Source organism: Arachis hypogaea, chromosome 14 (genome assembly GCF_003086295.3).
Source record: "Arachis hypogaea cultivar Tifrunner chromosome 14, arahy.Tifrunner.gnm2.J5K5, whole genome shotgun sequence".
Lineage (NCBI taxonomy): Eukaryota > Viridiplantae > Streptophyta > Magnoliopsida > Fabales > Fabaceae > Arachis > Arachis hypogaea.
The window spans coordinates 142,195,651-142,211,059 of record NC_092049.1 but is presented as its reverse complement, the minus strand read 5'-3'; the positions used below and the strand labels follow the sequence as shown (position 1 = coordinate 142,211,059).

Below are 15,409 nucleotides of genomic sequence, written 5' to 3'. Positions count from 1 at the left end.
AAGAAGTTTGGTATTATGAAATTATTTAAGCTTGAAAGAGTATAATATGATATCAATAAGTCTGTTTTTGAAATCTAAATTATTTCTGATTTCAACAAGCAGTAAAAAAGATTCAATTATCAACAAAAATACATCTAATTTATTTTTGGATCAAAATGAACTTCAATTAAATTAAGAAATGAAGCAAAATTATTTATCAGAACCAATAAACTAACAACACAGTTTTATTAGATGCCCTAATTATAGAGAAAAACAAGAAAAAATTGAATTTCGATATGCAAAAGAAAAAACTGAACATTAAGAATAAGTAGTTTTGTTAGTACCTTGCGGAGTCTTTATTGTTCTTTTTTTGTGTTTTTTGTTGATGATTTCAAATACATCACCAGATTCTGCAATAGTTTTTGCAGAAAATTTGAGAGATTTTGAGAGAGATTTCAAATTCTTTTGTTGCAGTTTTGAGTAGGAGATATGAACGGAACGATTTTTCATATTAAAGCGCAAAGAGACCGGTAATGTTTTTTAAGATTTTGGGCACGTGTATACGCTCTTTTAATGAGAGTAGTTTCTAAAATTTAATGAGACCGGTAATGTTTTTTAAACTTGGATGGCAATAAAATTTGGATGTGTAACAAATCTAATAAAAGATTTACGTAATTTTAACAATAAAATATATAAACTAATTTAATATCCATAAAAAATTAAATTAGTCGGATAAAATTAGCTAAATGAATAATCTCAACGAATATTTTATTTAATTTTGTTAAAATAATCAAATCTTTAATAAATATTAAATTAATTAAAATTAATAGTGCCTAATAATTTTAATTATTAAAATATTAGTTTTTTCTAAATACATATATACATGTACTTATGCAAGTGTTGGAAAGAATGAATATAGATATATCTATATCCCTTCCGATATATGGCATATAGAGCTTGACGGCCACAAGAAGTTGCATTGAAGCCAAGCAAATTAGTCAACAAAACAAAGATTGATCCTTTGGGCGGTGGTTCTGTATCTGTAAAGTAACATGGAGTTGCATAAATCATAATGTTCTTTTAATTCCTTTTTCTTTGTCTTTTTAAGCCTACAAAAGATATAATGCCACTTTACACTTTTGGAGAACATAAGTTGGGTCAATTATTCTCCTCTCCCATTGGCTCTAGTATAATCGTATATATATGTATCACTTCAACCTTGCTCTAGTATAATAATGATTCACTAAACCAGCTCAGCAACTAGCTAATTAATTCCAAATTCTAAAATTTTAAAGTTTTCTTTCAATTAAGAAAAAGGAAAATCCAAGGGATATATTTGGCCACTCATTCTAATATATATAATAACGCAACTAGACCTAGTAGACGGAATCATGTGTATTGTATTGTATTAATTAATAGTTGGAAATTAAAGCAAAAGCATATACAGGCGTTACAAAAAGATTGAGATACACATACATGCATCATATGATCAATTTTTTTATAATTTTATATTTATGTATCTCAAATATTTAATTCCCTTGTTAATATATAGCATGCACACATACATACATACATAACATTAATCTAGTTTTAAACCAAAACCTGAGTAAATATTAAAAAACGACATATTTTTAAATATCGTTCGAATTTGCTGAGAATTAGTTCTTAATCTACTAAATTAAAAAATACCGTAAAAAATAATTCTAATTTTAAAACAGTGTTATATCTTATAATTTTTTCTTTGATTATTTTCTTTTGTAATAATATATAATGTTAATTTTAATTTTTAGGCCAACGAATTATAACTCAAATGGCATAATCTTTCTATACTCACCTAGAAATCGCGAATTCGTGTCTCACTCCTAAATTTGAAAAAAAAAATTTGAGAAAATGACAAATAAGTCCCTAACCTTTTGCTCCACGGACATTTTCATCCCTGACTATTGAAAAATACTTTTAAGTTCCTGACCTTCACAAAACTTGGACGGATCAGTTCCTGTCGGAGGCATTTGGACAGATCAGTCCCTGACGGAGGCATTTGGACGGAGAGACTGATCTGTCCAAGTTTTGTGAAGGTTAGGAATTTAAAAGTATTTTTTAATGGTCAAAAACAAAAATATCTGCAAGACAAAAGATCAGTGACCTATTTGTTCTTTTCTCAACAAATTATGTCTAGACACTGCTTTTATACATTTATCTTTATCTCTTTCTCTGTGTATGTGAATCTTTTGAGTTCCCTAGCTATATAAACACCTTGCCCTCATGTTTGTGTGAGTGTCTTCTCTAGAAAAATAATTATTACAAATGGGAGCACTCGATTACATCTTCTACTTTTGCACCGTTCCAACCACAAAAAGAAAACTCAAATCAATGCAGGTATAGTTATAGCTTCTTATAATATATTCATGCTCTCGTTGTTTAATTTTCTTTTTGGTTCTTTCATTCTAATTAATTCCTATAATCTAATGTATGTATTTGCATTGTTTTATTATTAGACAGTTGAGATTAAAGTCAAAATGGATTGTGATGGATGTGAACGAAAGGTTAGAAATGCAGTCGCTACAATGAGAGGTTTAATTTCCATCACCAACTAATAACACCTACCATTAATATTTCAATTCTCTTAGCTTTCTTAATCAATGTGCTGCAAATTAATAAGCTTCTTATTATTATTTTGGCACATTATTGTAGAAAATAAATAAATAAATACATAACATAGTAAGTATCTAATTATGATCATAGGAGCTATATATAGAGCTGCTAAAATTATGTTCCCGTTTTAAAAAATTCAAACAACATTATTTATGATCTTCCTTTCCAAAGCTTTATATTATAGAAAAATTTTCAATTATACTGAAACATTGATGTTTCAATATTTTTAACCGTTAATCTTAATTATAAAAAATATATATAATATATATAATTAAGATCAACAGTTAAAATTTATTAAAACACTGATATACCGATATACTTAAAAGTTTTTTTATATTATATACTTTGTCCTCTTAGAATCTACCTAGCTACTTCTAGTCTTCTTGATAGTAGTCATCATATCATTTATTTATAAATTTAAATATTTGTGTTTTGGTTGTAAAAGAAAAAAATTTATTTCCATGAGGGAAAAGAATATAATAGATATATCTACCTATCTCTAAACTCTAATTAGAGAAAAGAGAAAAAAAAAGGAAAAAAAAAAAAACTCCTACCTATTTGGAGAGATGCCTAATAAATAATAGTCAATTGTTACCATTACGTTAAGAACTCCCTAGCTTCAAGTTCACAACATCATTGTACATTGTTTCCTTTTCCTTTTACTTTAGGTTAACCTTTAAGTAATGTAACAAGGAAGTATAGGAAGCCAATAGAATAGTTGTACAATATGTACAATAGAGGTTTAGGGATGTTCGATTCAATATTAGAAATATAATCATTAGTATTACCTTTTTTCATCAGCTTAAACTTTTGGGATGAGTGGTTTCATGACATGGTATATTATCCTAGTATCCAGATAGTTATTTTGAATAGTATGGGTGATGTTCATTTTTTAACTCATATTGAGCCTAACAGGACTCGTAAGTAATTTCCGCTTGCATTTTCGTATACAACAAAAAATTTATTTTACACGTATTTTTAATCATACAATGACATATTAGTAAAAATACATTTTTTCATAATAGTTACGTAAATAATCATTAAAAAAAAACAGATAAGATTGTATGATTATGTAAAATATTTTATATTATTAATGTATTAAAATTAAATTCATACACAAAATCTTCTCTCTCTTAAACGAGATTGACTAAATAAATTAAGGAAAAGTATATGGAACCAACTAATAATCAGCCAATAATGGAACAACATAATTAATTGTAATTAGTTTTAATTTGTTTTTTAAATTATTGTTGACCACGTTCAAAACATGAGAGAAGATACGTTAGTGATAGGAGAATCACGGAACAGATGCTTTGATCATTAATTAGTTAGTTCCATATAATTAATTATGTTTTATCAATGCGTAACACATGAAACATAGAAATCATATCAAAAACCATCCAATTTACAAGAAAAAAGAAACATCCGTGTGCCTATCAGTAGCAATATCCGGTTAAAGTTACCGGTGCCTCTGGTTTATCAGTTGGCTGATTCTTGGCTTATATAGAGTTGGTTCCCTAGCATTATTGATAAATTAAACGATACAATTGTTCTGTCCTATCATGTATTACAATAAGACTATTTATACTTACATTTTCTTTGACCAACCCAACTTATGCATGAGCATGATTTAATTTGTATACTTACTTGTTGATTATATTTGGTAGGAGTGAAATCAGTGAATATAAACAGAAAAGAAAGCAAAGTAAGCGTGAATGGTTATGTGGATGCAAACAAGGTGTTGAAGAGGGTAAAAGAAACGGGTAAAAAAAGAGCAGAATTTTGGCCATATGTTCCACAACATGTAGTCACATATCCGCATGCTTCGGGTGTGTATGATAAAAGGGCACCTCCCAATTGTGTCCGAACCTCTCAAACTTTTCCTACTTCTTCACAAGACACTCCAGATCAACTCTTGAACTTCTTCAATGAAGACAACGTTAATTCATGCTCCATCATGTAACAATAACACAACAACTTTATTTGGTGGAAAAAAGAGTCAATTATATGGTGGAAACTCAGGTGAAGTTGATAGTTGAGAGCCGTTAAATGATTTGACCAATTTGACTAAATTTTCATCTAACGGTTCTCACCTATCAACTTCACGTGAAGTCGACTGCACCTGAATTTTCACCCAATTATATATACAGAGGATGTACCTTTTTTTTTTTTATCACGTATGGGATTTTGGTAGTTTCGGCTTATAATAATTTTAGTGAGTTTCAAATAAATAAGTCTTTTTTTTTTCTCTTTTTGATAAGGCTTTCTATTATTAGAGAAAGAATCTATTTCTTTTTTATTTTTTCTTTTTTGGGAGCAAATTAAAGTAAAACTTGCTCTTCAAACTAATGTATATATCATCACCACTAGAATTTAAGTGATTTCCCTAAAATTTCAAATAACATTGTAATAAATAAAAAACAAAAATAATTATCAAAAATTTTAATATCGGATACTTTAGTCTTTTAAATTTTGAAATACATAAAAAAAATGTTAATATTTATTTCTGTTAGACAATGCAATTTTTTTATAATTTGATTTTTTTTATCATTAATGATAACTGTTGATATAGAATATTAACTCACACACATGGTCATTAAAATTGATTTACACTTTATTTTTAAGATTGATTTGTCTATATCACATACATGGACAAAATTGTGTTTGTTTACTAAGACAGTGACACAGAGACACAAAATCGTATTTGACAGATGAGACATGGATAGAGACACTAAATTAATATATTTTGTGTCCATCCTGATAGGAAGAACACGGAGACACTAACAAGTAACACAACTTATTTTTTATTTTTTCTTTCATTATTCTTGTTAACTTTTCATAATTATATTTTTATTATTATATTTTTCGTCGCAAAATTTTTTAATGAAAAAAATTAGAATAAATTAGATTTTTATAATTTATTTTTGTTTATTACCAAACAAAATATAATAACACAATTTTTTGTCTCTCTCTTTTATGTCTTGTTTTTAGTATATTGTTTTGTCTCTTTCCTTTATGTCTTGTTAAGAACAGTTATGCATAAAGTTAACATTATATATTAATAGTCATCGTGAATAACTAATTGGTTAACTGTATTATCTAACAGAATTAAATATTGAGACTATTTTATATATTTTAAAATTTGAAAAACTAATATATATATATATATATATATATATATATATATATATAATCTTTCTTGAAGATTCGTGATACGGTCATGAATTATGTATTGAACCTTCCAGGAAAATGAAAAACGCTGGAGGAGAATGTGGCAATGAAACTTTATTTAAAAAGTAGTAAAGCATAATAGTAAATTAGAAGACATCATTTGTGAAAGTTTGTTCTTGGGGGAATTTGATTCTTGCTGCCTACCACACAAGACAACTCGAATAACACAATGCAAAACCACCACTTACCCTTCTATCTATTCATGTGTCCAACACACACTTATATTAATTAATCTAATTAAGTATCCTTATTATTTTAATCTTTTTTCATTCGTTGTTAATTCATTATGTACCCAAAGGCATTAATATAATTATTAGTGTTTTTACCTCAAGATTAATTAGTTATAAGCTATGCAAAAATACACCTTTTCTTTTTTCTTCTTAACAAAAATTCAGCTATATGCCTATATAATATAAATAAGTCCTTAATTTTTTATTTTGAAGACAAATAAATTTTTGACTAATTAAAAATATAAAAATATTTTTTATTTTTTAAAAGGCGAGACATCTAATTTTCTCTCAGAGACGTATTTATCTTTTTTTCATATAATTCCGTATCTTTTCTGATCGATTTAAACTATATATCTTTATTTAAAATATATATTGATTAGAGAGGCTTGCAGAACACCTCAGCTTAATGACTAAAATAGGTTGCATGTGAAATGTTTATGATATGATCTAAAGGTTGCAAAAGTGTGTAAAAGTTTTGCTTGTGTAATAAGCTATTTAAAATAGATACCTCTCAATGATTGAACTTATTTTGTTTTAGAAAAAAAAAATTAAAACTTAACATGTCAACGATAATGTACTACTTATGATGAAAAAGGGTATGTAGGTGCAAATTATTATAAAGTTATTTTCTCCAACACTCCATGTTTATATAAAGATTGTAATTCATGTCATTCAAAATTAATTAAGTGATTTTGAATTAATTAGAGTAATGCAGCATCCATGTGGCTCCAATATAATAAAAAAAATTATTAATAATAAATTAAATAATACTGTATTTGAATCAAATGTGATAATTGTAATCTTATCTGATCAGACAATTTAGTTGATGAGGACCAGCCAATATTACAAAAGACAAAGCAAAAGAACCCTTTTTTTTATTGCTTTATTTGTTTTGGTAGTAAGCAAAATATATTCCAAAACTTTATATTACATCCCTTATATATAATATAAATTAAAGCACAATCAACCAAGACCGCTGAGCATGACCATAAACATAAACATTTATTCCCAGTTAATCACTGTCCCTTTTGACCATATATAATTTTTTTAATATTAAATTGCAGTCCACAACCATAATTATGATCCCCAATATTATTATTATTATTATTTCCGCTTAATTAGTATTATAGAGAGAATTAGATATAAAAAATACTATGTGTACAAATATATCAACTCTTATATATATTTTTGTGTATAAATATATGTATAATTTAATTCATTTTTTATATGTATTAATATTTTAATATATATTTTATACAAATATTTGATTTTATAGTTAGTTTTTTGTATACATTTAGCATAATTTTTTTGTATACATTTAGTATGTTCAATATATAGTTCATTGTAAGGAAAAGAATGAAGGGTAGGCATGAATACTTTGTTTATTGATACGTAATGCCAAAAGATATGAGAAATTGATGATAAAGAGGTGCACCCTTTTAGCTTTATTTAGATGAAAGTATTTTTGTTAAAGAAGTTTCTGCTAATAAAGGAGCGATTATGCTGAACTTTTAAGAGAGCTGTATATTAGTATATATATATATATATATATATATATATATATATATATATATATACTACAAAAATTCTGACATTTTACGACGGTTTTTGGAGCCGTTTTGTAGCAATTTTGAATCGTCGCAAAACATTTCATGGCTGTTAATTAACCATAAAAAAATGGGGCGCGGACAAACGGTTAACGGCGATTTTTTTCAAGAGTCGTGTACTCTAAATAAAAATCTAGATATTATTCTATTTCATTCTTGTACAACTTTTATAGAAACTTAAATTTTATTTTATACTAATTTACCAAAAATATTTAATCAAAATAAATTAATAAAAAATAGTTAAAATTTATTTTATTTGATATTTATTAATTATTATAATAAATATCAAATAAAACAAATTGTGATTTTTATTTATTTCTCTAATATTATCGATTAATTCACATTGTATCAAGAGATAAATTTTTGAAATTTTAAACTTAAGCCCGAATAAACTTTATTTATGTGCATCAACCCCTAATAAGCATCACATATATCACAACTAGGCACTAAATTTTACTCCAATGGATAATCTTACAGAAATTTAAAATTAAAAAATCAATCTTATGTTTTTTTTACAGTATCTCTTAATTCTGTAAATAAAAAAATAATCTATTGTGATTTGAATTCTATTTAAGAATTTGTCATCAGTTAATAGATTATTGCAAACACAAAACGTAATTCAAACCTCTAACAACATTTACTTAAATAAATTAATGAATTAATTACTAAATATTTCATCAATCTTAAAATTATACTACAACAAATGCGGAAAATAGCGTCTGAAAATTGGCGGCCATTTGCCGAAACTGCTGCAAATTGACGAAATAGCGACAATTCTAATCGCGGTTTTGCTTCTGCTATGTAAATTGATCAAGATAACAACGATTTAAATGTTCCAACCGCTGCAAATTAATTTATTATATTTATTAAAGACGCGCACTTTTTTAAGAAGTGACAGTTCCTTCTCTTCTTTGATTCTGATATATTTTACCCTTCTATTACAAATAAATAAAAAGTTATATTTGCTATGTGTTGTTTTATCATAGGACAGCCATGACAACATAATAATAATCCAACTCTAAGCAATCTCCTTTAGAAACGCTCTTTGTTATTCAAATAAGAACAAGATCCTCGGCTCTTTTAAAACTTATTATTATATTTTTTAATTTATTATTCAAACTAAGTACCTCGCTATTATTATGAAATAACACAGCCAAAGCTTTGTTCTTTATTAAAAGATTTAACTATTCTATTGGTTCATATAATTTTACTAAATTTATAATTAAGTTTTTATATTATTTTTTTAATTAATTTATATATTAATTTTAATTTTATAATTAAGTTTTTTTGTATAAAAAATATTAGAATTAAGTAAATATTTTTTTATAAATTAAAAGTATTTATAATTAAAATTTTAATTAAATTTTTTACTACATATATTTTAAAAGAAATATTCTATTTATTTTAACGTCTTTGATATGAAAATAATATAATTACAAAATAAAAATAATATAAAGATTCAATAAAAATATAAAAATTTAATTAAAAATTTGATAAAACTATAAAAACTAACTAAATAATTAAACCTTATTAAAACAATGTCAAATTGAAGGGGCAAATTAAATGCCTCACCACATTATTACGAAAGAGTGCCGCCAAGAGTTATCAGTGGTTTTTATTTTTATAATTGGCTCTTGTCTTATCATTAGTTATATTGGTCTAATATTTAAGATTATATTATAACAAAAATATTTAATAAAAAAAAATTAATAAAAATAGTCAAAATTTATTTTTTTTTAAATAAATTTTTATTTTTATTTTTATTTTTCTAATATTACCAATATTATAATTACTTTCATTTGTTGTTATCTCCACAATTCTCTAATACTTCAAAGATACGAAATTATTAAACATCTGTCTTAAAAATAAGTTTTAATAATATTATAAAAAAATATTTCCCTTAAATTTATTAAAAAGATAAATCTTTTATATTTATAATAAACTAAATAAATTAAAAATTTTTATTTATTATACTCCTAACATATTATAAAAAGACATTTTATCTAAATATATATTTTAAGTACATCTATCTAGCTAGTTGCAACTATGTTATATATATATATATATATATATATATATATATATATATATATCCATATTCAATACTTACCTTCAATTTTTGCAATCATCAAAAATTACAAAAATGAAAATTTGGATAGTGGTAATAAAGTTTATAAGTGTAGTTCCATTGCTTTTAATGGCACAAAACTATCCAGAAGACTATCTTAAAGTTCACAACGATGCACGTGCAAGTGTTGGAGTCCATCCATTGGAGTGGAACAACAAAATGGAAGATCTTGCTCGTGCATTCGTGAATGATCGCGCTGAAAGCTGTAAACTAAACCCAACTGGTTGGAGTAAGGTATATGGCCGAATTTCTATACAAAATTCGCGACCTATTACTGGAGCAGATGCTGTGGCTCGTTGGTTGAAAACGAAAAATAAATATAATTACAAATCCAACTCTTGTACTGATAAGAAGAATTATACTTGCGTTCCTTATGTTCAAATTGTTTGGGGTGGAACTATTGCGCTAGGTTGCGCCAGAGTCAGATGTTATGATATTAAAAAAGGTATTCTTATTAGTTGTTATTATTATCCTCGACACAATTTTCCAGCTCAACGTCCTTATATATTACCAAACATTTCTGTTACTAAATAATGCTAAGAAGACAAAAAAAAAAAAGAGTAATGCTAGGGAATAAAAAAAGTATTAGCCAAAAATCAGCTAAATACTTCTGGTTGAATCCAAAATTTTTACGAGTTAATATATATGGATGTTTCTTCTGCTAAATATCAGAATGTTTCTTTTCATAATAAATGGATGTTCTTTTATATATTTTTCGAATTTTTTTGTATTGCAAATGTGAATGTCTCTATTTCTTTAAGAATTTCATATATTTTTTTTAAGTTTTATAGATATTTAATTATTTTTGCTAAAATATAACTGGATGTTTCTTTTGTTAAGTATTAGGATTTTTTTTTATATTAAATGAATGTTTTTTTATATTTCTGTAATTGTTCAAGGACTCCTTTTGGCTAAGATCAAGTGTGTAACATACATCTCTATGCCCAATTAATGTACTTCTTCCTTGGGCCTCTATCATACACCCTCGCCCACCGAATACTTCGCTCCAGTCTATAGTAGTAGTAGCTGAAGCTGAAGAAGAAGCAATGGCGTATTCAACGAATAAGGTTTTGCTGCTGTACAACGTATATATAACCTTAACCTACGCTCTCTCGCCGCTGATTCGGCTCCACTTGAGGTGGCGCGTTTCCGAGGCCTCGACCACCGTTGCCGGTGGCTAGAGCGACTCGGTCGCCCTTCCCTACCACGGCGACCGGGACCTCTGGGGTGGTTTCACGCTGTGTCATTAGGAGAAGGAATGGCGGCGATTCCTGTGATCAGAGAGTGCGTTCGAAAGATGCCGAACGTGAACGTGTTGATGACAATCACTACTATGTCTGCGTTGTAAGATAAACTCTAATTCGAATTGCGTTATTTGCATGCTTTGTTAGTTGTTTATGCGTGCAAAATTTCGAGAGGCGGAGAGGGCCGGTGAGAGAGAGGCGGTGAAAGAGAGAGATTTGTGTGTGTGATTGTTGGAGGTGGGTAGGTTAATGTGAGAGAGAAGAGGAATGTTTTTATAGATTTTAATTAGGTTTACTTAATCAATTTTAAATTTTTTAAATTTTGAATTTAAAAAATTTTAAATTAATTATTAATATAAATTAATGTGGTTTTGTTTAGTTTTTTGCTAGTAACCTCTTGGTTCTATATACTTTTCCAAAAAAAAAAAACAGTTAAAATTTATTTATTATTGTAACAATTAATGAATAATAAATAAAATAAATTCTTACTGTTTTTTATTAATTTGTTTTGATTACCATATATTTTCGTTACTTAAATTACCAAATTAATTAAACTCAGTACCTCCCTTGGTCTTGCATAATAGATTTGCTAAAAGCTGATTTGCCTTAAGTGTACGTGTTATATATGTCATCATCTTTAAATTTCATGTAATAATTTTTTCAGAAATTCTTCGCATACAAGCGATTAAGGCTTGTAAGCCTTACAAGTCCAATTAAAACTAACGCTCAAAACGCGCTTTGAATCGTTCTTCTTCCTCTTCCTCTTCCTCTTCCTCTTCTTCTTCTTCTTTTCTTTCGTTTCTTGCCTTCTCTTTCTCATTTTTCTTCTTCTTGCTGCACGTTCTTCTTCCTTGTGTTCCTCTTCTTCTTCTTCTTTTTCTTTATTTACGTGCTTTTCTCTCTGTTTTCTTTCTTCATTATTCTTGATTTCCATTGTTTTTTGACATTAAGCTCTGAAATCGTTTTTGAAGAAGAAGAAGCAGCAGAAGATGAGGAGGAGAAAGTGAAAGAGTTCTGAATTATGCACATAAGGTGTACTTCAACGAATTTTGGGTGTATTTCTTAAATCATTGGGTGTAATTTTGTAATCCTTTTGGTGTATTTCTGTAATCCTTTGGGTGTATTTCTATAATCGTTTGGGTGAATTCCTATAACCGTTTGGGTGTATTTTTGTAATCCTTTGGGTGTATTTCTGTAATCGTTTGGGTGTATTGCTGTAATCGTTTTGGTGTATTTCTGAAGTTCCATTATCTTTAAATTTGGCAAAAAAATCGTTTTCATGGAGGAAGAAGAAGAAGAGTTGTTCATAATGCATGGTGAGTAGTGCGCTTTGGAAACAGGAAGTAGTTGAATAACGTGCATTTATTTACTCTTCAATGTGAAAGTGTAATGCGTGTGTTTTATTGGACTTGTGTTAACTTGTAAGACTTGTAAACCAAAAAGACTTGTATGTATAGCGGGTCTCTAATTTTTTTTTCTTCTATTTAAAAAGTATGCTATTAGTATTAATTATCAATTAAAGTACTCATATTCATGGTGATGTACGTCCTCGATTAATTTGATAATAATCGATTTAAAATTGAAATATATTATTGTTTCTGCAAAAAAGTTTTCACTGCATAAAGTTAAAACATGAGTTTCACAAAAACTAAAGTAATTGGAATCAAACTTGATCCTCACGTGTGTGTAAGCCTGTGTATACTCTATTGAGACAAAAATCTCATAAAAACATTTCTAACTTTCAAACCTAACACATTGACTTGTTTATGAATATAGTGTTTTGCTTGATAAAAACTTCATATGAGATTGCAGGATTAAGAACATGATAGACCCTACTTTATAATAATAATTAGATTATATTTGCAAAAATTTTCATCAATAAAAAAAATATATATTGAATTCCTATATTCATTTTATTTAGGATAAAGTGGTCTTTATCTAAAAAAAGAGACCTTTTAATTTCTAATAAAATTATTTTGGAATAATATGATTTTTTTTTAAATCGTTAAATAATAATAAAAATTAGTATTGTGAGACTTTTATTACATAAAATAAGTCGCCAACTCTATCGCTTTCTACAAATGCCAACTTTATGTAACTTAAACACCATGCATCTCGACTTCTTTACATGCGTGGGTCGTTAAAATAGGTCAAATCTATCGGGCCAGCTCGTTTAATTATTTAAATGGGCGGATTTTATCTCTAAAATTAAGTCTGTTTAAATTTCGGTCTAAACAGGTTGAACCTGATTAACAAAAAAAAAAATGAGAGGTTAATCGGACTAGCCCGCGGGTTAAACAGGCAGCACGTTTATTTTTATTTTTACATTTTTAAAAAAAAATAGCACTTTTAGCCGTCTTTCAACCAGCCCCAAAGATTCAATCCATCAACTAAAAAAATACAGTTTAAAATATATATTGATTAGAGAGGCTTGCAGAACACCTCAGCTTAATGACTAAAATGGGTTGTTGTTGCATGTGAAATGTTTATGATATGATTTAAAGGTTGCAAAAGTGTGTGAAAGTTTTGCTTGTGTAATAAGCTATTTAAAATAGATACCTCTCAATGATTGAACTTATTTAGTTTTAGAAAAAAAAAAATTTAACTTGACATGTCAACGATAATGTACTACTTATGATGATCTCTATCATCAAACTTGCAAATTATAAAGTTATTTTCTCCAGCACTCCATGTTTATATAAAGATTGTAATTCATGTCATTCAAAATTAATTAAGTGATTTAGAATTAATTAGAGTAATGCAGCATCCATATGGCTCCAATATAATTAAAAAAATTATTAATAATAAATTAAATAATACTGTATTTGAATCTAATGTGATAATTGTAATCTTATCTGATCAGACAATTTAGTTGATGAGGACCAGCCAATATTACAAAAGACAAAGCAAAAGAACCCATTTGTTTATTGCTTTATTTGTTTTGGTAGTAAGCAAAATATATTCCAAAACTTTATATTACATCCTTTATAATATAAATTAAAGCACAATCAACCAAGACCACTGAGCATGACCATAAACATAAACATTTATTCCCAGTTAATCATTGTCCCTTTTGACCATATATAATTTTTTAATATTAAATTGCAGTCCACAACCGTAATTATGATCCCATTATTATTATTATTATTATTATTATTATTATTATTATTATTATTATTATTATTTCCGCTTAATTAATTAGTATTATAGAAATAATTAGATATAAAAAATACCACGTGTACAACAAATATATCAATTCATATATTTTTATGTATAAATATATATATAATTTAATTATTTATTTTTAATGTATATTAATATTTTAATATATATTTTATACAAGTGTTTGACTTTATAACTAATTTTTTTTTGTACACTTAGTATAATTGTTATATGTATCATCACATATATTTTTTCCCCTACAATTTTTTAATACAAATTTAAATTCATGTATGTTCAATTGTTCATTGTAAGGAGTCAATGATTTATAGCTCAAATGACATAGTTTTTCCATATTCAATTAAGAGGTTGCGAGTTCGAGTCTTCTATTTTTGGTAGAAAAAAAAAGGTGGATACTACAATGAAGATTTTATAATTGTCTTCATATGAAAATATTTCTTTTTGACCCTTGGATGATGGATTGTATGGTTAGATTTTGATATTTAAAAAAGTGTTGTCTTTGTTTAAAATATGGCTAAATAAATAAGTCACACTTTTAAACAAAGCATTTTCATAAAAAGATGTTTTTGTCATCTTCATTTAAGTAGGTGCCAAAAAAAATAGTTCATTGTAAGGAAAAGAAGGAATGTATGAATACTTTGTTTATTGATACGTAATGCCAAAAGGTATGAGAAATTGATGATAAAGAGGTGCACCCTTTTAGCTTTATTCAGATGGAGACATGTTTGTTAAAGAAGCTTCTGCTAATAAAGGAGTGATTATGCTGAACTTTTAACTAAGAGTAGAGCTGTATATTAGTATATATGATTACATTAATCTTTTTTTTATTGATGGATTAATATCCACTAATCAACCATCTTGCCAGCTTAAATATGTTACCCGAATAAACTATCATTTTGGTTTTTAAAAAAATTAATTTTTACAAAATATTTTTTTTAAGAGACGTGTACTCTAAATTTAAATCTAGATATTACCATGTCACATTCTTGTGCTACAACCTTTATAGAAACTTAAATTTTATTTCTTATTATTAATTCACCGAAAATATTTAATAATCAAAATAAATTATTTAAAAATAGTCAAAATTTATCTTATTTAATATTTATTAATTATTGCGATAATTAATAAATATTAAATAAGATAAATTTTAACTCTTTT

The 15,409-nt window shown here is 26.8% G+C and overlaps 1 protein-coding gene and 1 long non-coding RNA gene across 3 annotated transcripts; both read left to right on the top strand.

Moving 5' to 3' along the window:
• The first annotated feature begins 2,209 nt into the window (after window positions 1-2,209).
• On the top strand, window positions 2,210-4,885 carry LOC112798198 (heavy metal-associated isoprenylated plant protein 21-like). Of its 2 annotated transcripts, none has more exons than XM_025841408.3 (3): window positions 2,210-2,355; window positions 2,475-2,550; window positions 4,299-4,885. In XM_025841408.3, the coding sequence occupies exons 1-3, from the start codon at window positions 2,284-2,286 to the stop codon at window positions 4,592-4,594; spliced, it is 444 nt and encodes a 147-aa protein (XP_025697193.1). In that variant the 5' UTR covers window positions 2,210-2,283; the 3' UTR covers window positions 4,595-4,885. The 2 variants fall into 2 exon arrangements, with proteins under 2 accessions (XP_025697193.1, XP_025697194.1); XM_025841409.3 differs by having other exon boundaries at window positions 2,236-2,355; window positions 2,479-2,550.
• Window positions 4,886-9,810: 4,925 nt separating this feature from the next.
• On the top strand, window positions 9,811-11,391 carry LOC112794510 (uncharacterized). The gene is made up of 2 exons (XR_011871670.1): window positions 9,811-10,272; window positions 10,727-11,391. It is a non-coding gene; the product is annotated as an uncharacterized lncRNA (long non-coding RNA).
• Window positions 11,392-15,409: the final 4,018 nt, after the last annotated feature.